This window comes from Mercenaria mercenaria, chromosome 13 (genome assembly GCF_021730395.1).
Source record: "Mercenaria mercenaria strain notata chromosome 13, MADL_Memer_1, whole genome shotgun sequence".
NCBI lineage: Eukaryota > Metazoa > Mollusca > Bivalvia > Venerida > Veneridae > Mercenaria > Mercenaria mercenaria.
Window position 1 is genome coordinate 42,964,297 of NC_069373.1, and position 25,248 is coordinate 42,989,544.

At 35.8% G+C, this 25,248-nt stretch overlaps 2 protein-coding genes across 2 annotated transcripts; one reads left to right on the top strand and one right to left on the bottom strand.

Annotated features, from left to right (window-relative positions):
- Nucleotides 1-639: 639 nt before the first annotated feature.
- Nucleotides 640-12,540, bottom strand: LOC123528588 (protein shisa-5-like). The gene is made up of 5 exons (XM_045308409.2): nucleotides 12,381-12,540; nucleotides 11,681-11,801; nucleotides 5,505-5,650; nucleotides 1,786-4,775; nucleotides 640-1,442 (listed from the first exon to the last, which is right to left on the bottom strand). The coding sequence occupies exons 1-4, from the start codon at nucleotides 12,421-12,423 to the stop codon at nucleotides 4,654-4,656; spliced, it is 432 nt and encodes a 143-aa protein (XP_045164344.2). The 5' UTR covers nucleotides 12,424-12,540; the 3' UTR covers nucleotides 640-1,442; nucleotides 1,786-4,653.
- A 296-nt stretch (nucleotides 12,541-12,836) lies between these two features.
- Nucleotides 12,837-17,640, top strand: LOC123528587 (uncharacterized). The gene is made up of 5 exons (XM_045308408.2): nucleotides 12,837-13,026; nucleotides 14,480-14,597; nucleotides 15,204-15,325; nucleotides 16,042-16,404; nucleotides 16,899-17,640. Exons 1-4 carry the CDS (start codon nucleotides 12,987-12,989, stop codon nucleotides 16,302-16,304), a joined length of 543 nt encoding a protein of 180 aa, XP_045164343.2. The 5' UTR covers nucleotides 12,837-12,986; the 3' UTR covers nucleotides 16,305-16,404; nucleotides 16,899-17,640.
- The last annotated feature ends 7,608 nt before the right edge of the window (nucleotides 17,641-25,248 follow it).

A 25,248-nucleotide genomic window follows, 5' to 3' on the forward strand; every position in this document is an offset into this window, starting at 1 on the left:
CGATGAGCAACATCATGTTAATCTAGCACCTAAAACGACCATTTTTCATACCGTATTGTTTGCCAGAAAATTATGGCCTTCAATCTTGTTTATAGTTCTTGTGGGTCTGTGTGAGTATTGCTTTATTAATATTTATTTTGCTTTCCGGATGTCCAAATTTTATTATGATAATTATGCCCGCCCGGAGAGCGCAGATCTACGGATCGCGGGGTCGTGAGTTCGATCTCCGGTCGGGGCGTATGTTCTCCATGACGATTTGATAAAAGACATTGTGTCTGATATTTTTCCTCCACCTCTGATTCAAGTGGGGAAGTTGGCAGTTACTTGCGGAGAACAGGTTTGTACTGGTACAGAATCCAGGAACACTGGTTAGGTTAACTGCCCGCCGTTAGAGACAAAAGTCAGTCTATTTTAGAGATTTTCACAGAGGAATGATGTTGAAATTATCATATGATATTGGACATAGAATATAGACTGGCTCAGTTCACTACATTTAATCATAAAAATGTAAAAAAAAAGATATATCATAGTCTAGGAGCTAGTCTACCCGTGCTATTGTCCGTGCATTCTATTATTTAAGTTGCCAAAGCCTTAATCAGTTTCGTTGCCAACATTTGTTAAATCACTACGAAGTCAAACAAATGTGAAAATCTTATCTTTATTAGTAATTTGAAAGATATAAGTCTGCTAAATCAAAAGATAAAGTATTACTATTACCCATTACAGACAACATTTATGATATGATTTTAAATTTTGATAAACAGTATGCTACAATAACAAAAGCTAGATACATGCATAAGTGATGGAATTAATATCAGATAGTCACCTAAGGATACAATAAATGTTCAAAAACGGGGAGTGTACAGGAAAATGACATTTCTTAGTTTTACATGCAATTTTAGGATTTGGTTCCAATATATGCATTCTTGGTAAACTATCAGATTTGTAATCAATTTATGAGAATTCCTCAAACCTATTTAAGTTTAAATTGCTATCAATTGTTTATGTTACGTTAATAGTGTAAGATTCGTGATTTAACTACAGTAACTAATGAATATTGGTAACGTATCTGACATCTCATGAAACATGTTACACGAGTAAACTTGACATCAGTTAAACTGTTACAAATCTTGTTTAGAATAAAGTAATTAAATTTTATCTGAAATAGTCAACATTTGAAAAACATATAAGTATTTTAATGCCAAGATGGACAGAAGAAACATCTACTTGCACTGTAAATAACATAGTCATATCATTTGCAAAATTTTTCTCAAAGATGACTACATATAAATGACAAACAATTGTTTATTTTGATACATCATTGATAAAAAGGCTATTTGAGAACTGAGAATTAGATTGAAATGTAACTTTAGGAATTTTCATAAAATAGGTAGTTAAATTTGTTCATGTTATTTATCATAAATGTGTTTGAAAAGCAATGACTTCAACATAAGTAAACCGCCTCGGTAGCCTAGTGGTAGAGCGTCCGCTTCGAGTGCGGGAGGTCATGGGTTCGATCCCCGGCCGCGTCATACCAAAGACGTTAAAAATGGTACTAGCAGCTTCCTCGCTTGGCGCTCAGCATTAAGGGGATAGTGCTAGGACTAGTCAGCCCGGTGTCAGTATAATGTGACTGGGTGGGGTATCATGCCACGTGTCTACGGCGTGATATTCCAGTGAGGCAGCACTATAAAGTTGGGCATTGTGCTCACTGCTACAAGTAGACACCGTCGTTTATATGACTGAAAAATTGTTGAAAAAGACGTTAAACCCGAACACACACACACTCAACATAAGTATCTGGTTAAATATCATCTTACAATATAAACATATTTTCCCGGTACTAACTTTTCTGAGCGGCCAAAATAAGCCCAGAGGAAAAATATGATTCAAAACTGGAATCCTTAAATGAATGATTCGGCTTGCCTAAATGAAATCAAGTTTACATTTGTTTATAAAAACGAATTTAATTTGTGGTCTAATTTCACATTACTTTACGTCAACAAACAAAAATAAGTTAACAGTTATCTACTGCTTATAAGCTTCTAAGTATATTCTTTACACATACATAAACTGAATACAGGGTAGTATATTGTCAATGAAGAAAGATAATAAAGTACATTCAAACTACGTTGCAGAAAACTCGCAGCTGAGTACAACTCAAACAAATGGTCACAACATGAGACTGGCCTTCGTGAGACCTCTGTAAAACTCTGCAAATCTGCCTATATCATCTGAGAGATCTTAAATATCATATATAACTGTTAAAGCACAAATTGATACCATTTATAATAAGAAGGCAGTTTACCCCAGGTATCACTTACAAACGAATGGAAAAATAGGAAAAAAACAACTTATTGTCGTGCGTAAGCTTACTTATCAGATATCGGAAACTGGAATCCCAGGTTAAATATAGATTTTTCTAAACTTCTACTTTCACTTTTAAAATGTTGAAAGCAAGGCTCTGATTGGTGAAGGGTGTCTCAATAGCCTGTCCTCATATTCTAGGTGCGTAGCATTAATTGGAGATGATTTTAATCGGATTGGAGACTTAATATAAGTGATATAGTATGTGTTTCATACTAGTGGCAGTCAAAAAATGTGGTACCAATTTCATGCTGTGGCATTTTCATATGTATTAGCACCAGTTATGTATCAATGTGACAAGTCATACAAAATGGTAGCAGTTACACTTACATAAAGAGATACCACTCTCACATAGCGATTCGAGTCAAACATTTTACAATCGGTCATACACATCTATACCAATCAGACAAGATTGTGCCTGCTGCATGTTGAAACACAAAGTGATCTATTATAAACAAAAAAATGCAAGTCAAACATTGTAAAACGTTATATTGGTACTAGCAAAATCATAGTTAAAAAATCTTTGTTGTATCTTTCATACATGATTTTAGCAAACAAACAATTTAGTACAAGTCGTTGGTACCAGTCAACACACACCTTCATGTACTAGTGAATTTATTGGTACCGGTTACATGTTTTGTTGCCTGAAACATTAAGTTACAGGTTACACATAGTATAGAAATAACCATCTCACATCAGTATTCCTGTCAAACATAACAGCACCTGTAATATATAAAGGTACCAGCCACACTTATTGATACTAATTTCACATTGTAATACATGGTGGTACCGCTTACATTTAGTTGTATCAAATAACCATTGTAGTACACAGGTGGTACCAGTCACTCTTGCACACGTTTTAGTACCGGTTACACATAATAGTAAATAACTGAAATTGTCATTACACATGTATTGTAATATTATTCATACATATTAGCTCTACTAGTATTCAACTACAGCTGTACCATTTCAAAAGTTTATTATCGGTCCCAGTTACTTAGTGTTTATTTATGATTTCAAACTTTTTGTAAGGTATATTGTTTTGCTGTGGAATAAATCTTAACTATAAGCCTGCTGGCAGTAACTGATTGTAGTATTAACGTCTGCAGAAGCCCGCGGGATTGTTTGTGACCGAGACCGAAGGTCGAGGTCACAAACATATCCCAAGGGCTTCTGCAGACGTTATTACACAAAACAATTTGGTGGACTCGATCACAATTTCAAGAATAATAACTTTACATTCGAGTTATATCTTGTACGGACACGCAGTTGGAGTACGGATGAGTACGAACGTAGTGTCAAGCTTCCAAGCTGTTTATATAAATTCTTCGAGAAATTAGATAAAAACATACCGACTGATACTTACCAAAATCATAAATATGATTCCTAAAAACAAAGAATCGCACAGGTAAACACGCGATTCTTTAACATTCACGGTTGTTTACAAAATCAGAATTGACGCCGAGTTCTAAAGGGGAGTAAACAAGGGAAGAAACGAGTACGAACAATGTTGGGGGCAGCGCATTTGGCGTTAGTTACTGATACAGTAAAACCGTTTCTATGGTTTAGATTGCATTTTTAATGCTACAAGAAGAGGTTTTTATGAAAGAAACAAGACGCAGATACCAGATGTCAATCTGCGCAGAATTACATATACATCCCTGGGAAAGCATTTCAAAAATAAAAATCGGGTATTAACAGCAAGTGAATTGCCTTGTTTGCACACGATTTTTCTCCCGTTAATACATAGGCGGATCCAGTGAAAAAAGTAGTTTTTATGCAAGAATCTGCTTTTGCGCCCAGTGCAGACCAAGATCAGTCTGCACGTCCGTGTAGGCTGATCAAGGTATTCAGTCAGTAAATTTTCAATGAACATCCATTCGAATGATAAATGGTATTGCCCAAGCTGAATGATGGGCCAGGCCATTTTAGAAATCATGTTTAGCAGGCTAATGGTAAAGGTAATAGTCACGTAACGACAAGCGGTAACTTCTGTTTGATTTCCTGTTCTGCGCATGTAATTTCGGCATTCACCGACTGGTTCCGAAAGTCAAATGTGTCCTTAATATGTCCTAAGAGCCGAACAATGCCGAAAGAGGACGCCAGAATACGTAATGGCACAATAATGGCCGATCGTCTTTACGGGTCGATTTCTTTAAAGACTCGAGGCCTGAATGGTCCGGAAGAACAGATAAGTTACATTTTAAAAAGTAGTCAAATTATTCTTGTTATATAAAGTTTGCATCTGTATGTGCTTGGATTTTGTGTAGGCTGGTACAAGTAGCATCAAACTTGGTATGGCGGTGGAGCCGTATATTCGCCCGCTGGTTTGGCTGTGTAAGGTCCAGTGTTTGGTGGGTATGGGGATGTGTAAGGGGAAGAGTCGGGCATCGTCTGGTAGTTTGGTCCTGAAAAGAAAATGTTTCACTGTAAAAAGTCTTTGCATAATGTCTGGCCTTAAATTAGTAAATTTTCAATTTTTGAAATTCAAGCACATAGATGACTTCCCTGATACAGAATGACTATTATAACAACAAAAACGAATTTTTTTCCATACAATTCCAAAGCAGCATCATAAATGTTTCGCCTCCTGAATCTGTGTCATAAAGCTGTTTAAAGCATTGTCACATGTCACGAAAGCCTATTACCTGATTGGTTGTTTGAAGCATTGTCACATGTCACGAAAGCCTACCAACTGATTGGTTGTTTCAGTACAATCTTGACCAATGAAAGATCGCTTTATGTAAATCGCTTCTAATAATTCCAGCTCAGTGATCTACTCTTACCAATCCACAAGCAATATAGTACTCTATCTTTATTACTGATCTTAAATTTGAATATTATCGTAAAGTTCATCTCACACCACAGCAAAACAAATGTGATAAAAGCCGATGGTTCCAAGTTCTGTATTGGACATTTGACCCCTACCATAAGCAAAGAGCATTGCATTGTGTTTCTAAACTTGTGGCCCTCATTTTGTCTACATTTTTGCATCATTACTTTCATCATTGCTGCATTGGTCTTTACCTTAAAAAAATGAAAATAAAATCCATCTACGCTCTTGAAAAAGGGATAACGTACAAATCTAAAAATACGAATTATCATCTAATATCAACAATTGTTCTCGTCTCACTTACCTGCGCGATGAGCGGATACAATTGTACCCTGTGACCTGTACTGATAGACCGGACAGCACGCGCAGCAACAACACGTGATTATAGACGCAACTACGATAATAAAAGCCAGACAGCCAATCACAGCGCCGACAATTGTTCCAGTTCTCCTGTAAAAAAAAGTATACATTTATAAAAAGACCACCATGATAGATAGACCAGAGAGTGCACACAGGAACAACAAGTGATTATTAATGCAATTAGTAAAAGCCAGAAAGCCAAACACAGCGCCGATGATTTTCCCGTGCAGAATACGTTTACTGAAATGTCTCGAATGATAGACCTAACAGCACGCGCGGGAACAACACGTGACTATTGATGCAGCTATTACAAGAAGTCAGACAGCCAATAAAAGCGCCGACAATTGACCCCGTTCTTCTGTAAATAAGGGGGTATTCTTTAAAAGAAAAGCCATGACAGATAGACAGTACAGCACCGAGTCTCAACGTAAGCGTTGACCGGTGGTATAATTACGTGCGAGCAGGTCGCTTTTTGCGGTTGTTTTCACCAGTCAAGGTAATATTTTCCTTCGTAGTTTTTTCATTTTTAAAGCTTTGTTATTAAGAATTGGCCGAGGATGACCTACAATTGACGCGCTTTGATGGTGATGTATTGAATTTTTCATGTCATTTGTATTTTTTTCTAACATTCAGGAAATATTCACTAAAAAACACGTATTTGGATACCATATCGTAGTTTTCTCGCTTTAAATGGATAAATTACTGTTAAAATGTCCTGTGATTTAGTTATACATGTACGATATACCACTTTAACAGATCGGTCACCGTTATATGCAGTTTCAAAAATCACATAGCCCGGCAAAACCCGGTCGTCGGGGAAGGTGCTGTCTTACGTCCGAGTCGGCGGTACACCAAAATAAAAATGCATACGTACGAGCTGGTGGAATTTATGCAAAACGATATTTTCAAGACTTTTCAGGATCCGACAGTGGACAAAATGCATTTTTATCGACATATAGACTACCATTTCATGTTTCTTCGTTCCGCACGGTCATTTTAACATAATGTCGGTTTCATACTCGAAGCCTGTACTAAATAATAATGAATTAAAGGGTGGCGGGGGACACAGGCCCCATCTAACGGATCCTTATGGTATAGTATTTATATAGTAACTATATAATGCTATACCTTAAGGATACCATTAGATGGGGCCTATGGCGGGGACAGTACTGTGCACAATAACTAAATCGTATGCCTTTAGGTATAAATTATGACACTGTCACACTATGATGCGTCATCAATGACGCGATCGTTTTAAAGCCAGATAGAGATATTTTAAATTCTGAATTAAACTGATAGATACATTTGATATTTTATTTCAATCATCTACCATGGATGAAAATGTAGCCTAAACATGAAAGTGAACGCGGCTGTGTCATCAATATTAGTTGACATGGAGGGTGTGATTTCGACAAGAGGTAAACATGCACATTTGACTGAAATAAGATCTACATAAGAGTGTGGAGGTGGCAGTAGAGCCATTCTCTAGGATGAGTATAGGTTGTTTTTTTTTTTTTTTTGTTTTTTTTTAAATTGTCCCATTGAACGTTCGTACCAGCACGGATACCTCCCACTTGAATCTGGCAGACCAGAGCCCTTCTAGAAAATTGATCTGAGTATAGAATTTTCCAGATATAAAGTAGGCCCTAGATGTTCGTATGTTAGTATTTTTTATTCTAAGGATATACATGTACTTCTTATGTACAGAATGTTGGTGGCAATTTCCCGTGCAATAAAGGTAGGTATTGCCTTATATATAACAGTAAATGATCAATGGAATGTTTGATGTTACTCAATAGCTTTTATTCGATAGCTATTGGGTAAAATCTATGTAGAACAAAGAAATAAATTTTCTTAATTATAGAAAAAGAAAATTGATTTACTTTCAGTGTTTGTATGACCTAATTATGAACCTGTATCCAACTTCACCAAAATCAAGCGTTTGGTTAATAAGAAATTTGAGATTTTTTCATGCCATTGAATCGCAAAACATCTAAAAGTATACTTTTATATATATTATATAAAACAAGTGAGTATAACTGGGAACAAAAGCTGCCACTCGACTAATGTCAGTGCTTGATAGTTAACTATTAACTATCTTCATTGAATGGTTTTGGTCGAAACAAAGTCATTTAAATTAAGTGATTTCTTTAAATCGATAAAGTACCATAATTCTATGAGCACCGCATGAAACAGTAACTGAAATTTAAATTGCACAATCAAATATTAGTCAGGATGGTTCACAGAGTCTGTAAATTAGACTGCATATATGTGCATAATTAAACTGCACACATTTCTTCATTTAGGAATTCAGTGTATTCATTTAATTTTGGGTTGTATATAGTACAGTAGTCGCAACTTGACCGCGATTGTTGAACTTAGGCTGATTATTCATATCGATTATTAAGGGGTGCTTTGGGTAGCCGTGTATATTTATATGGAATTAGTTTGTATACAGTGCTTTATCAAAGTATATACTTACATTTGATCGTTAAAACTTTCCAATACATTAATTTATATTTCCATTTCTCGTGCAGCTCGTGTTTTACGTACACTCCTTTTCAATAATAGGTTGTGTCTTATTATGTATTATAACACAAAGGTCAACCACCGGGTCAAGTTGCTTCCACTATATTACAATTACTTTTCTCCAAACGTTACTAGCAATAGTTACACCTATTAATATACTAAGCACATCTAGAAACGCAACATTTTTCAACATATATATACATGTAAAAGGAAAGTGCGAAAGAAAAACGAGGGAAAAAACGTTGCGTATCTAGATGTACTTAGCTTTTAATAGGGTCAACTGTGGTTTAACTGTACTGTAAGCGTAGACACATGGGCAAATAATAGTCTGGCGATCGCGAAGGACACATTACTATTTGGTCACAAAATCCTGCTAAATGCGCTAAGACTGTGCACAATGATGCGTTAAATGACCGTGCACAACGAAGAAACATGAAATGGTAGTCTATATATCAATAAAAATGCATTTTGTCCACTGTCAGATCCTAAAAAGTCTTGAAAATATCGGTTTTCATAAATTCCACCAGCTCGTACGTATGCATTTTTATTTTTGTGTACCGCCGACACGGACGTAAGACAGCACCTTCGCCGACGGCCGGGTTTTGCCGGGCTATGTGATTTTTGAAACTGCATATAACGGTGACCGATCTGTTAAAGTGGGTATATCGTACATGTATAACTAAATCACAGGACATTTTAACAGTAATTTATCCATTTAAAGCGAGAAAACTACGATATGGTATCCAAATACGTGTTTTTTAGTGAATATTTCCTGAATGTTAGAAAAAAATACAAATGACATGAAAAATTCAATACATCACCATCAAAGCGCGTCAATTGTAGGTCATCCTCGGCCAATTCTTAATAACAAAGCTTTAAAAATGAAAAAACTACGAAGGAAAATATTACCTTGACTGGTGAAAACAACCGCAAAAAGCGACCTGCTCGCACGTAATTATACCACCGGTCAACGCTTACGTTGAGACTCGGTGGTACAGCACGCGCAGCTACAACACGCGATTATTTATGCATTTATTACAATAAGATATTACACTGGAACAGTGCAGCCAGCACAACCTCAACAGGTGATTATTGACGCATGGTGATAATCACGTTCTACAGCAAATAAGATCATGCTTTAACCATTACCCTGCTAAATTTCTAAACTGGACTAGTCCATCATTCAATTTGGGCAGTGCCACTTATTATTTGAAGGGATGTTCAATGACAATTTACTATCTGAATAGCGAACAGTGCAGACCATGATCAGATCTTGATCGCATAGGCAGAACCACTTGCCGACAGAAAGCTAAAGGAAAATTTTTAGAATTTTTTTTGGAAGATTTTCCGATGTACAACCAAGTAACCCCTAGGGCGGGGCCAATTTTATCCCAGGGGTCATGATTTGAACAAATTTGTAGAAGTCTACTAGGCAATATTACATACCAAATATCTAAGATCTAGGCCTTCTGGTTTATTTTAAGCAAATTTATGAAGATTTCTCAATGTACAATCAAGTAACCTCTGCGCTGGGTCAAGTTGACCCTGGGGGGGTCAAGATTTGAACAAATTTTGTAGAGGTCTACTAGGCAATGCAACATGTCAAATATCTAAGCTCTAGGCCTTCTGGTTTATTTTTAATAAATTTTGAAGATTTTTCTATGTACAATCAAGTAACCCCATGGGGTGGGGTCAATTTGACCCCGGGGGTTATGACTTGAATAAATTTTGTAGAAGTCTACTAGACAATGCTACATGTCAAATATCTAAGATCTAGGCCTTCTGGTTTATTTTAAGAATTTTTTTAAAGATTTTCCTATGTAAAATCAAATGACCCCTGGTGCGGGGTCAATTTTGACCCCGGGGGACAAGGTTTGAATAAATTTTGTAGAAGTCCACTAGGCAAAGCTACAAGTGAAATATCTAAACTCTAGGCCTTCTGGTTTATTTTTAGAAATTTTTTGAAGATTTTTCTATGTAAAATCAATTGACCCCTGGGGAAGGGTCAATTTTGACCTCGGGGATCATGATTTGAACAAATATTATAGAGGTCACTAGACAATGCTACGTGTGAAATATCTAAGCTAGGCCTTCTGGTTTATTTTTAGAAAAGTTTTGAAGATTTTCCTATGTAAAATCAAGTGACCCCTGGGGCGGGGTCAATTTTGAATCCGGGGTCATGATTTGAATAATTTTAGTAGAGGTCCACTAGGCAATGCTACATGTCAAATATCTAAGCTCTAGGGCTTTTGGTTTTTGAGAATAAGATGTTCTAAGACTTTCCTATGTAAAATCAAGTGACCCCTGGGGCGGGGTCAATTTTGACCCTTGGGGGGTCATGATTTCAACAAATTTTGTAGAGGTCCACTAGGTGATGCTACATGTGAAATATCTAAGCTCTAGGCCTTCTGGTTTATTTTTAGAAAATTTTTGAAGATTTTCCAATGTAAAATCAAGTGACCCCTGGGGCGGGGTCAATTTTGATCCCAAGGTCATGATTTGAACAAATTTGGTAGAGGTCTACTAGGCAATGCTTCACACCAAATATCTAAGCTCTAGGGCGTCTGGTTTTTGAGAAGAAGATTTTTGAAGATTTTCCTATGTAAAATCAAGTGACCCCGGGGTCATGATTTGAAAAAAAAATGGTAAATGTAAAATCGAGTGACCCCTGGGGCGGGGTCAATTTTGATCCCAAGGTCATGATTTGAACAAATTTGGTAGAGGTCCACTAGGCAATGCTTCACACCAAATATCTAAGCTCTAGGGCTTCTGGTTTTTAAGAAGAAGATTTTTAAAATTTTTCCTTTCGGTTGCCATGGCAACCAGAGTTCTGCATGGAATTCAATTCCTTGAAAAATTTTGAAAGGGGACTGCCCAAAGATCACTCCTGTGAAGTTTGGTGTAATTCTGCCCAGTGGTTTTTAAGAAGAAGTTTTTTTAGAAATTGTTTACGCACGACTGACGACGGACGACGGACGACTGACGACGGACGACGGACATCAAGCGGTCACAATAGCTCACCTTGTCACATGTGCAAGTTAAATACGGGCAAGGCAACACCTGCAATTTTAGGGGTTTCTGTAACTACAAACGCCCGGACAGTCATCACATCATTGACAATAGTTCCTGTCCTTGACAAACTAACAAAAAGCTAGCACGTGCAAGTACAAAACGTGAAAGGCAACACGTGCAATTAGTGGCGCAACTGTTACAACAAACACGCGGACAGACATAGCAATCAATGGCATTTGGTCCCGTCCCTTTGGAAGTAACGTGACACACTAACAAAAACGGTATAAACCTATTCAAAGCACAGCAATACAAGCATATCAGATTTAAGGCAAAACTTCAGCATTCCGTGCAATTGCCGTCATTATATATTATCAACATTACGACTGATATACTTGTAGCAGCATGTCGGCGGCACATGATTACTAAGTGTGAAATGATAGTACTTTAGATGAAATAAAAAAAAGACAAACGCCATGAAATCCACCTGCTTTTAAAATGTAAACTTCCATCGTAGTTTGGTATAATATATTTAGATGTGTGGGCAGAATAATCGTTCATCTTGTCATAAATTGTTCTTACGTGCAGCAGTACTGATCTCCATAGGTTCCACAACAGCCGCCGCTCGGACAGTAAAAGTATGTTCTGCCGTCATAACCGTTATACCAACACGTGGTGCTTTCCGTCATGGACACCACACAAGCTGAAAATAACAGTAATAATGAAGAAATACTTCTGTAGCACTTAAATAGCAAAACTTTGCTAGTTTAGGTAGTGAATCCGTAATTACAGTCGGTAAGTCCGTACAATTACGTATCCATGTATGGCATTTCGGCAGTCTTTGACATACGGGCACTTGGCTTTCCGTTCATGTACGGAAAATGCCGAAGTCACATTCGGAGAATACGTAATAGAGCGGAATTTTCCGAATGTCATTTAGGACCCACTACCATACAGCTGATGTAAAATAGCAGAAAACTTTTCCTAAAATTGTAGAACATTGTTTTGCATGATTATTCCGCGAGCATGTTATTTCATTAAATAACATGATGATTCTCACAAATTATGAGACACTGTCTACTTTACGGTAGAAACCGTATATTTACCGAACAGACTCAAAGAACTCGCGACGGTTGAATCAAGAAATTCGCGACACTTGACTCAAGAAATTCCTTTAAACACCCAATGTAAATAGTGCATAATTATTATGTAAATATAGTATTTTTCCAATAAAAGTCACTGCAGAACGAATAAATACTGTATAATATATAATTATATATACCTAAAGTGTATAAAAGTAAAATCCAAAATATTGAGGCAGACATAATGTTAAGAGGTCCACTGTTAAATCGCTTGAACGGATGTTGAAATAACGATAATGGGGAAGTGATTAAGTGTCACTTGATTGTTCAAAATATCACAGGACCTGGCGCTCCTGTGAATTTCAAGGAAAAAGGGTTGTGGAAAACCATAATCGTATATAATTGAGCCGCATCATGAGAAAACCGACATAGTGCATTTGCGGATGCGCAGGCTGGTCTGAATCCATGCTGTCCGCAAATTAATGCACTATGACGTCTAGAGATAAAAATAAAAACTCTTTTCCTATAAACGGATGTTTTCAAGATGAGGTTGTTTATAGCATTGATACAGTGAATCTTTATCAACTAAGTGAAATGGTCAACAGGTTATAGCATTAATTGTTCCTGTTTGAATATAAGTGCTTACGGAAATTAGAGATCCGTTTGGAAATCGAAACGGAAAATACAAATTTAAAAATCAAGCGTACATGCATTGTGTTTATAAATTGTAACGAAGTTGACCAAAGTCTTGACTTATATACAATTATAATGAGGTCTTGTGTTTGTGAATCACAAGTTTGTGTGGGATGTTAGTTTATATTACATTTCTTGGGGTTATAACGTTTGGTAAGTAAGATACTGATTTTATTCATATTTTTCAATCTGATTTTCAGCACAGAATAAACTATCATTTGAGCCTTTACCATGGCAAAGAATTAATATTATTAAGTTTTGTTAAACGATCATACATTTAGATGTATTTCCCACTTCCGGAAAATGCGTTCTTTGCTTCAAAAGATTTTTTTCTTGTAGGTATGATTGACTTATAAAGGTCATTCATTCTAGTGATAATTCTAACTATTAAAGTCAAGTATATGATAGCTGTTCTGTAGATAAACTAGATTCATAATTTATATTTGAAAACGTTAACAAATACTACATACAGTTAATGTACACATTAGATTAACAGAATTATGTGTATTGACAGTACTATGCATTAGGTTAAATATAGTACACGCTGTACACATGCTTAGCTGAATACAGTACAAATGTGTAGGCTTAATTCCACTTAAAAACTGGAAGTCTTTTTACACAATTTACTGTTACTGCATGACCTTTAATTTTGAATGTAGCTGTACATGCACAATTAATTTATATATTTAGTATAGTTAGATATATTTGATGGGGATTTTCTACATTTGAAGCGCATATCTAAATATAAAATATCTAGTGAAAGGTAGGCATTGGATATCTATAAAGTCACACGAACCCAGTTCTATGTCTTACGGCGAATATAAGATTTTGATGGTGGCGGAAGACTTCTGGTACCTTTCTGGACATTTTATTTAAGGTATCACGATTGTCAACACAGTGATGAGGAGAAATTGATTCGAAGTCATTGATCGTCACCATTTGGCCACGCGTGATCTTATATGTCTTCAGTTAAATTGTAACTCTCTCTTACACATACGCAAAATAGTGTTTTGGGTTTGTTCCCCTTTTTTTCTTGGTAGCTTTTTCAGGAAAAGTTGAAATGCAGTCAGACTGTTCACTTTTTAAGATAATCTTGGTAATGCCATTGTTAATTTCTATGGGTACTTCCTTTTACTCCGTATCGATAGATCTCCTTCATTTTTGGCGTTCGTGTGATCTTTCATAAAGTTCAGCTATTTTAAGATCTGCCTTTGGAGGAAACTGGAAAGAAAGAATAGTGACTGTCCGGAGACCTGAACCACAGTATTGTTGTTGGGGTCGTTGCAAACTTACTTTAATGTCATCAAACAGGAAATGACTGGTTCCTGTTTATCAACTTGTCGTGCAGAATATGAGCCGCGCCATGAGAAAAAACCAACATGGTGGCTTTGCGACCAGCATGGATCCAGACCAGCCTGCGCATCCGCGCAGTCTGGTCAGGATCCATGCTATTCGCTAACGGTTTCTCTAATTACAATAGTCTTTGAAAGCGAACAGTATGGATCCCGACCAGACTGGTCTGGATCCATGCCTGTCGCAAACGCACTATGTTAGTTTTCTCATGGCGTGGCTTAATTATGTATAATAGTTTCTCTTTTATTAACAGGTTATATACATGGAGAATACGAGTGTCAGTACTTAGACGCACTCGGAAAACGTAGAATACGACTTTGTGACTCTGGTTGCTGTGGAAATATTCATCACGCCTACTGTTGCCATCATAAGTATTACATCATAAGTATTATATCATAAGTACTATATCATCATATGTATTACATCATCATTACTATCATTTTAATGTCAACTAAAGATAGTTGTATTGTTCAGTATTACTCTGATCATGAGTAAACAAAACAAACAGGTTTCTCACTGGTGGTAAGTTCTTTGAATGAAATTATTAACTCTCCATGTGTCGACAGATGCTGACATATAATTTGTTGAGTAAAGATGCATTTCCTGGAAATTGACAAAAATGTCGTCAGACTGGTATGTTTCTTTGTGATATTCCATATCAGCCTAAAATTCATAATAATAGCGGTATTCGGAGGCATTCTTTGTAAGAAGATAAGGGTCCCAGTCGCGACTGAGCTAAGAGACCAGTCTGCGAAATCCACGCAGCAACTCTTTGGTCTTCCTGAGTGCAATTTTTAATTTGAACGAATACAAGACTGAATGCTGAAATGAGTCTTTGATATCTAAGAGCCATTCCAGTGTCAACAACTGTGAAAGTCTTATTGCTTGATATCGAAAATGGCAGCTTCTTGAATGTAGTAATGATTATGGAGCAAGAATATTTTCTTTCTATTTGTTTACATGTAATTTCATTTCAGATATCTGGCTGAGATTATCTTTGGTAGCATTGTAGGATTGTTCCTGCTAATCGTTGTTATTGTTGTGACCATACATTGTTGTTATAGAAGAAGAAGACAATGCAAAGTGGAGCATCTCCATGGTATGTATCCCGAATTTGAATATTTACCCTGGGGTAACACAGCCGGAAGTAGAATTTGAACATCTCCTTGACATTCATTATTTAAACCGCTTCAGATTAATTAAGTTTCAGAGAATAATGATATGTCTGTACAGCAAATGTCCCCCTTTTGTAGTTTTGTCTGAGCAGAAATGCGCATGCGTAATGTGACGTCAATATAAATGTGTTGTAAATTTTGCAAGAGTTGATAAGTCAAAACTGTTTGTCGGTTCAGTATAGGACTCAAAATTCTACGACACGGCAGGATAGAGTTTCAAGTGTCTTTTTGCCTTTTCGAGTAACGTCCGATCGCACTTTTGTGCTACTCTCCAAGAACAACAACTACATGTTTGTCGTCTGTTTATGTTTTATTGTTTTCGGTGCGCACGGCTGAAAGAGGAAATTTACTATCATTATCATTTGTGTACTGAAATACAAATTTATGGTTTAGTATTATAGTACAAAATATCCCAGATATTACGTTTAACTTAGTGATATTAACAACAATGTTTAGTCAGAACTTAACTTCGTATTGGCAAAATGTTGGATATTTGATAATTTTCTCGTCGTTGTTTTGATCGTTCGCTCTGCATGTGACTGATTGGGTTGAAATTTGTTTCTAGTTTTTTTTTTGCCCAACGTCTTAATATTATTCGCTGACACAGCAGTCGTATCTTTAACACTTCATCTTATTTTAGTAACCCGAAACTATGGTACAATAAATGCTGTTAAACCTAACGACACAGAAAACTCCAACAACAGTACAGAACAGCCACCAAAAGACGAGAGCGTCATTGTGTCAGAGGTAGAAATCACTGTGACACCGGCTACACCACAAGAGGCCAAACGGAATCCCGTTAGCGCAAAATCTGAAATTCCAAGTAAAGCCGAAGAATCATCCGTCAACAAAGAATCAGAAAAAGAAAACGCAGCTACTACAGAAAGAGAGCCTATTCCATAAAGAATAACCAAACTTTATTTGTGATAAGATTGTATAGATAAGACTGGATATACTGACAATCAAAACAAAGCATTCCAGAAAACACTAATCTGAACCGAAGGTAAAGATTATTTAATGAGAATATGACAAGTTACGTATAATTTCACTTAACCATTTTAAGAAGTATGTTTTGTTCTTTAAGATCAATAAAATAGATTTGTTGAAAGTAAGATTGTTTCCAGAAAAAAAGGTTGTCTTGAATGGGAAAGAGAAAACCTGACATAAGATCATGATTTATCCCATGGAATAGAAATACATAAAAAAAAATCACGGTCCATTTTCTGTTTATCCTTTTCTCTTTTTTTCAGTTCTAAATGGGGTCTTATTTTAGTTCTTACATTTTTTCAATCAGTTGTTGGTTCTTCGCAAGTAACTTGCGGCATAATACATGTAATTACTGCAGAAATCGTCTTGCAGTCAGTTTTTTATGGAAAACTTTTCTGGCCCATTTCCATTGGCCTAGCACAGATTTTTATGGGTTACACGGATTTTTTTTGCGATCCATAAGTAACATATTGAACACATTTTCAAATCTATATTCTTTTTTTTTTTCAGATATAATGGGAAACATAAGTAATCCAGCAGGTCGTGTTGATGATGATGTTCAACCTTACAGACCGAACAACCCTGCCGGTCGCGTTGAAGACGATGTTCAACCCTATAATCCCTATAATCCTGCTTATCCAGATAACCAACCGTATTATCCAGACAACCGGCCGTACCCTGATAATCGGCCGTATGATCCCGACGTTCAGCCATACGTTCCGGACGTTGAGCCGTATTCCCCTGACGATCAACCATACTACCCCGACAATCAACCGTATAGACCCGACAACCAGCCGTACGTCCCCGACACCGAACCGTATCAACCAGACGTTCAGCCGTACACGCCTGATGTACAGCCGTACACGCCGGACGTACAGCCGTACCCCGACTATAAACCAGCAGGCATGGTTGATGACGACACACAACCCTATACGCCAGACGATCAGCCTTATCCTGACGACCAACCATACGATGGTGGTTCAGATACTCAGCCATATTAACGTTTTATTTACTGTAAACCGTAGTTGTTGCGGCCACATTGTTATTTAAGGATACTACATTCGCAAAAAGCAATTATATCAACACGCATTTGTAAAATATTTATTTTAGGAACTGGATACCAAATATATTCAAACAGATTTATAAACACGTACATTGTATATCGCATCTGAAAAATATGACTGCCTGAGTGTTTATTATTTCCTCTTGTTGTTGTCTTGAAGAAGATGTTAAAGTATATATGTATAACGTTTTTGCCTATATTTTACTTAGTTGGCATTTGCATTGTTTATCGTCAGATATACCACGGTTCAGATTTAAGATACTTTAGGAATTGAACCACGATGGCGCTAGACATCCATCCAAGCATTACATTTTCAGCCTGTCCTTTCGGTTGTTCTATAATAAAAACGAGTAAAACTCCAGTTTCAGGACACTAAATCTCGAGACAAAAATGTCCCAAAATGCACACTTTGCGCGACCTGTACCGTATTATCTGCAAATGACTGATCTAGCTAAAATATATGTATATTTTTAAAGTATTTGACCAGACGAAACTAGCGCTGAGAAGAAAAGTGTCTCAAAACCGTTTACGTTTTCCACAAATTTGAGCTGAATCTGGATGGATATATTGGCTCCCGACCCTATGTTTGTTCTTACATATATCTGTTTTCTTCATTAAGAGGGAAGTAACTCCAGAAGGTTTATTCTACATTGACATTTTTATTGCCCCTGGCTCCAAACATAGGTATGGTTCAGCCATCAGATAAAATTGTGCTATTTTAGAGGCTTAAAATTTTCTATTAAATGTTTCCTGTATTTATATAAAAATAACAATGCACCCAGGGAGCCAGGCTACTGGATAGATGGATGACCGTTTCCGTTTCATCTGACTTAAGTTACCTTAGGTAAGATTAGCTAGAAAAATCGATAAAAAATGTATTGATTTTGCACAATAATTACTTATTTTCAGAAATCCTTTGTTCTATAGATATCATAAATAACCATTTGAATATAAATGCCTATCTATTGTATTCAAAGACCACAATTGCCACTTAACAGAGGAAGTAACTGCAACAGGTTGTTTCTGTAAAATTGATATTTTATTGCCCCTGACATGTATGGTATTTACTTCAAAAAATGTTCGCAGTATTAAAAGAAAATAACAATGCAGCCAGGGAGCAAGGCTAGGACGACTTGTGTTCCGTCTGAATTAGTTTCGTGAATAAGACATTAAAACTATATTATATAATACAATGTAGATGTACATGTTTAATATAAAGCAAATCATCTGTTTGAGTATCTTTGCACTAGTGGTGACACTTAACAAATTGTAAATTACATACTTGGACTACTTAACTCTCGGTATGGAAGGGTGGGATGAGGGGGAAGTGGGACGGGGATAGGAGGATTTGTACCACTGACTACATCTCTGCGTGGTAATCTGATCGGGTATATAGAGGGAATATATTATATATTTCTCTTACGGTATATAGTTCTTCAGCACTAGACTGGTTCCAAATTCAAATGAGAGTGATCAGGCTAGATGTATATATTCAGTCTCATGGGACAAAAAAAATCCTCTACAACTGTTTGTGATTTAATCACTGACCATGTCATAAATTTAACAGACAATTTTGCCGTCCATCCATATATAGATCAACTTTATGAATCGAGGCGTGTCTGTACTTTTAGCTCATAACAAACTGCGGTAAACGCCGAGGATAGCAGATAAGTCACGCCTCAGTAATTGCCGTTGAATTATAGCAGATTTACTATTTATTTTCAAAACATACTTCTTTTTCTTCAGTTAAAAATAGTTTACTATCATTATTTCAGAATTCAGAATCGGACAAACTCGTGGGTAAACTTACTGCCGCCTAGATAATACCTTTTATTTTATTTTATTTTATTTTATTTTATTTATTTTTAATTTCTATCATTTCTATGTTACAATAGTGTATGTTTTGAGATGAAAAGGGATAATAATTCCATTTTTTTTTTTTTGCTTGTATCAGTCTGCATTATACTGTGTTGTTACACAATATATGCGTTGACCAGTATTATTACTGTTTCATTGAAAGAAATATAGCATTATTTTATTGTACTTTGAAAATAGATTCAAAATTTAAATAAATGATTCAGAAAAGGAAGCAACTAGATCCTATCTATTTAACCCTTAACCTGCTATATTTCTATAATGGACTGGTCCATCTTTCAATTTGACAGTACCACTTATTATTCAAACGGGTTTTCACTGAAAATTTACTGACTGAATAGCGAACAGTGCAGACCATGATCAGACTGCACGGATGTGCAGGCTGATCTTGGTCTGCACTGGTCGCAAAGGTAGAATCATCTGCCGCCAGCAGGCTAAGGGTTAAGAAGTGTACATCGATACTGATCCACGCTGCGTGCAATCGTGAGACTCTTCCAGTATCTCTAAAAGTTGTTTTCAGAGACAGTATGCACATTAACCCTTACCATGCCATATTTCTAACATGGACTGTACCATCATTCCATTTGGGCAGTACCACTTATTACTAAAAGGGGTGTTCATTGAAAATTTACTCGATAGCGAAGAGTACAGACCATGATCAGCCTACATGGATGTGCAGGCTGATCTTGGTCTGCACTGGTCGCAAAGGCAGAATTACTTGCCGCCAGCTGGCTGAAAGTGAAGGACAAACACGTCCTCATAATCTCAGCGCTGCTTTATACCGCAGTTCACAGAAATTTTGTGCGATTTGTCGGAGGTCCTACATTACTACCCACGAGTCCTTACGGGGGCAAGGGATCCCAAAACTAAAACCTGCGCAACAGTACGAGAAATCGGAAGTATATACGTATAGCACTTCATGGTATGTCATTTTAGTCTGCATGCTGTCGTTCATATAGTCTTGCTAATTTTAAAAAAAAATGGAATAAGTGGTGAATTTTTGTATGAATAGTATAAATATGTTATACCAGTAATATGTTCTTATACGTAACCCATAGGTAAGATCGCTACAAAAAATAACTCATTCATATCTTGCATGCACTTTTCTTTGCGGTTGACATTCCAACATCACTTACTCATAGTACAAGTGTAGGGCAACCAAATGAGTAGATTTAACCACCTTTTTAAAAGACATAAAAAAATAAAAAGAAAAAGAAAAGAAAAGGCGCCGTCTTGGGAATGGTATTTTTCTACGACATTATGATCTAATACTGAGCTATATGTATAGGTGGGGAGACTTCCATTTGCGTTATTCATCCTTATTATTAGCTCGTTTAACAGACGCTTAATTAAGTTTAGACAAGTCAGGCGAGCGATACTGGGCCAAATTAAAACATCTTGTCCAACTTTTTTCTTAAAATCATACCGATTTAACACAACGTACAATTAACATACAAGTTTAATTAATAGTTTAAAAAAAAAGTCATAATGTTGGTTATACACGTACACATACAATGTTTGGTTTATAATGATAATCCTTTCTCATTTTTATGAAATCATTTGTTTTAAACAATTTGTACGGTCATGTCAGATAATCTGCGTGTATAATCATTCATTACACGGCCATTTATGCGCGAGCGCGTGAAATGTGATGCTACAAGAGGTGTGCCTGATCTCGGATCAAGTGGGGTCATCCAGCATCATAAACATATCACAAGTACAGTCAAATTCACAAATGTTTACTCCACATGCTGTGGTTTACGAAATTTAGAGTGACTCCATACAAATCTAAGGTTTTTTTAAACCGAGTGTCTTAAATAAAAAAAACGTTTTGCCTCAACCAAATTAAGAAATAGGTAGAAGAAAATACAGATGGGTGCAGAAACATATATTTTCCTATCTTTACAGAGCTTCTTCATATTTCACAGATTACAAATATAAACTGCCTAGCATTCTTAATTACTTTTTATTACAATTACTAATCGATAAAACGGTTCAAAATTTCGAAAATAACTCGGTTTTAATCATACTTTTAAAGCACTTTTTAAATGTTATATATTATATGATTCAGGGATTTCTTATCCTCTCTCCCTCTCTCTCTCTTAGCACTAAAGGAGACCACAGTCGAGTTATTGAGCTATAACACAACAACAGCAGCAGTGTCAGAAAGATAATATAGTAAGGTGACCTTCTTTTCGTCATGCAACTTTTCTATGAAATATCAGTCGATTAAACACAGTTCTATGTTAGGTAATACGAATTAAAGCACTTTCGACGTTTGTACAACAAAATTAGCGTCTTGGGGCTGTAGAAAGGGGTTTCGTTAAGTTACATCATATTAGCAAAATTTTTGTCATTCTTCGCCCTCGAATTAATGCGTATGAATTTAATCAGTTTCTCATTCTTTTCAAACTTTCTGTTGGGTAAGAGGTTTGGGATGAGAGTTATTATTATTTTGCACTCCGGTCAATCCTTACCTTTTTTTTGTCGAAAACATGACATGCGCAGTGGAAAAGACAATTGAACAACCCCTTGTTTATAACGTTGCGGACCAGTATTTGTGAACCGAATGTAATTCCAGCAATTCCAAACATTGTTTAAAATTTGTCATGATTAATTGTTTCCAAATATCACCTTTATTACACTGTGGTAATCTAATAAAAATGTATAGTGCAACTAGCGTTTAATTCTCAAGAAATTTTACTGTGTGCTTTTAAAAGGATTTCTTAGATAAAAGATTTGACAATGAACAGCGAATTTCTAATTTTGCTGACGTCAGGTAAGGTGTAATTAACTTATTTTATTAATATTGCACAGTAGAATTTAGGATTGATTTTTATAAAGAAGTACAGGCATCTAAAATTTTACCTCCTTTTTTCAACAAATTCTTGATTTATAGGCCAATGCTATTTTCTTTTTAAGATTATTTTTTACGTATGAAACGTCTGGTTGTTTTCACTTTGCTTAAAATATATTTATATATGGGTTATTTTCAGTATATATGCAACAGAATGAAGCGTGGGAATATGTTATATTACTACATACATGACAAATATTTCTGTTGCATTATAATGTTTTGTATTTTCTACATCATGTGTCTATAATAGTTTCATTTGACTCTCATAAATTATTTTAGGATGGGGGCAGTACTATTCTCTTGGGAATGGACACTGGTTACTGGTTACGGGGAATAACTTTTTCTATACTATATTTCAATTTAGAGTTTATGCCTCATTTTTAAAATGAAATAACAGTGTATTATTTCTAAAAAAAAATGTGAAAGGAATTTTCTCAAAGAAAACTTTTCTTTCTTTTAAAATCTGCTTCCACTTTAATATACATGTATAAACATATGCATATGCTAAATTTATATGCTTCAATCGGCACCAGCTCGCCTGCCATACTGGCAATGTTGTTTATTTTGACATTTATTTTTGGCCTTTGATCAAAGGAAATTATAGTTCAAATAACTTGATAATTGCTTTAGAGACCTTGCGTGGGTGTGAAGTGCGGCTATAGTATTTCACAGAGTATTGTGAGCACTTGCTGTAATATGGCGTCAACGTGTGCTATATTTCATTATTTAAAGTCACTTTTACCACTCACCTTATTCATATGGTTTCTTTCACTGTTCAGACTTCTCGATTCACCCTATACATTTCAGTGATCGTGTAAGTTTCGTATATTCCACTTTCTTTTGCGTAGAGTTCTACAGTTTTTGGAGACTTTTTGTATCTCGGAGCTTTTACTGTATTCAGCCTGCATTTCAGAACTTTTGCTCTATACACCTGAGAATTCTAGCCTTGTATCTTGGAGATTTTCCTGTATTTAACTGAGATTTTCCATATTTAATACACCCTGCATATTATATCACCTTAGATGTTCCATATTTTGGACATTGAGGTTTTCCATATTTAATATACCCTGCATCTTATATCAGTTTAGATTTTCCATATTTTGGACACTGAGGTTTTCCATTTTTAATACACCCTGCATATTATATCAGCCTAGATTTTCCATATTTTGGACACTGAAGTTTTCCATATTTAATATACTCTGCATCTTATATCAGTTTACATTTTCCATATTTTGGACACTTAGGTTTTCCATATTTAGTACACCCTGCATCTTATATCAGTTTAGATTTTCCATATTCAAGACACCCTTAAACTGAGAGCATTTCCCATCTTAAAAATTTCCTAATCTCAAATCTATTTCTATATTCGTATCTCTTGAGACCATTGTATCTACGTGTTTTCCCTTCCCCTTTTTAGTTGACATTTCTTACTTTTATACAAACCTCATTTTTTCAATGTTCGGCAGAAATTTTGAGCCAAGATCACCTTCCCATTTCTTATATTCATAGAGACCTCTGTCATTCAGTTTTCCAGTGCCGGGTATTATTTTACTTACAAAAAAAGAATGGCGATAGATTAAAGGAAATTTTAAAGCTGCCCATTCACCCATGAGAAAAAACGTGTTTTGTTTTTCATTTGGCAGTGGTGTTTATTTACCGTTTCAGTCGCAAACATAACTTGTCATTCAAAAGTCAATGTTTTAATCTAATTATGCTATACTTATCAATATAATCAGCCGTATCTAAAGTACACGGCTGTTCAAAATGGTGTAACATAAAAAAAACTGTACCCAACATACATTCTCTGGTCGCACGCAGTGTATACATATGGTGGTATAAATATTGTTGGGATAATTGTTTAGACATAAACGACACCGGGTTATCTCGAGACATTAAACAGTCCTGATAGAGACTATAGTTTTCGACAATTTATAAAACATTTTCATACTAAACCACTTAGGCCAAGAAAAGGAGTGATTATGTTATAGGCCAGGCACATAGGAATCTGACTTGTCTTAGAGGCTTACTACGGTTCCCAGATCTCGCGATTTTGACAAACCTCTGATGGATGATGAAGGCTTTTCACAGGGTCTTTGTCTATGGTGATTTATACGTAAAGTCGACACCCTGCGTGATACAAAACAAAGTAGGCCCGGCCAAAAACGATACCTCTGTCGATACGTCAAACATGCGGCACATGGGTTTGGTCAGTAATGCTATATATGATAAAAAAAAAACAACATCATAGACAGTCCAGGATCCAAAAATAAATCTTACAGTAAATGGTTGCAGGATTTATTAAATATAGTAAATTGGTGCAGGATCTATTTTTAGGCCCTGGACTGTCTGTTCAAAAATGTAATTACTGTTTTCTCTGTTTTCCTTATTTTCGAATGTTCCGGAAAAGGTTACCTTCAATGTCAAATATTGTTTAGATTTGTTCATGTGTACAAAATACCATTTGTATAACAGTTGAATAACATATGTAATGTTTTCTGATCTCGACAAGGTCACTGCTTAAACGTTTATCATAGTAATGACTTATCATGAATTCATTAAAGCTACTAATTATGCAATGAATTTATCTCACAACCATAACGGATGTTTACCGAAACTAATTAATGTTTCCGTGTTGCGACATAAATACTTTTATTTATATGTTAGCTTTCTTTTTGGACTGTTTTGAAGCGTTTTGTTTAATATAAATAAGAAGAACAGAGTTCTAGTGGCCCCTTTGGTTCCTCTTGCATCTTTATAGATTATGAAAAATTAAACATTTTCAGTTTCTGTTCAATAAATTATTAAATACACATATACCCTCACCCCACCCACCCGGCAATAAAATAACGCTCTATTATAAAATATTTAATTACTTTACAATAACATTGTCTATTAGTATATACTAGTAGCCTCTATTACAACAAAAAACATGTAATTAAAGTGTCTTACTAAACTCAGTTAAAACCGATTTTAGGTCAATTTAAGTGTATCAAAAGACTAAGAGCGTCACTGCATATTAGACCATTTTAACAAAGTATATGTTCCTTTTATTTTTCAGTAATATG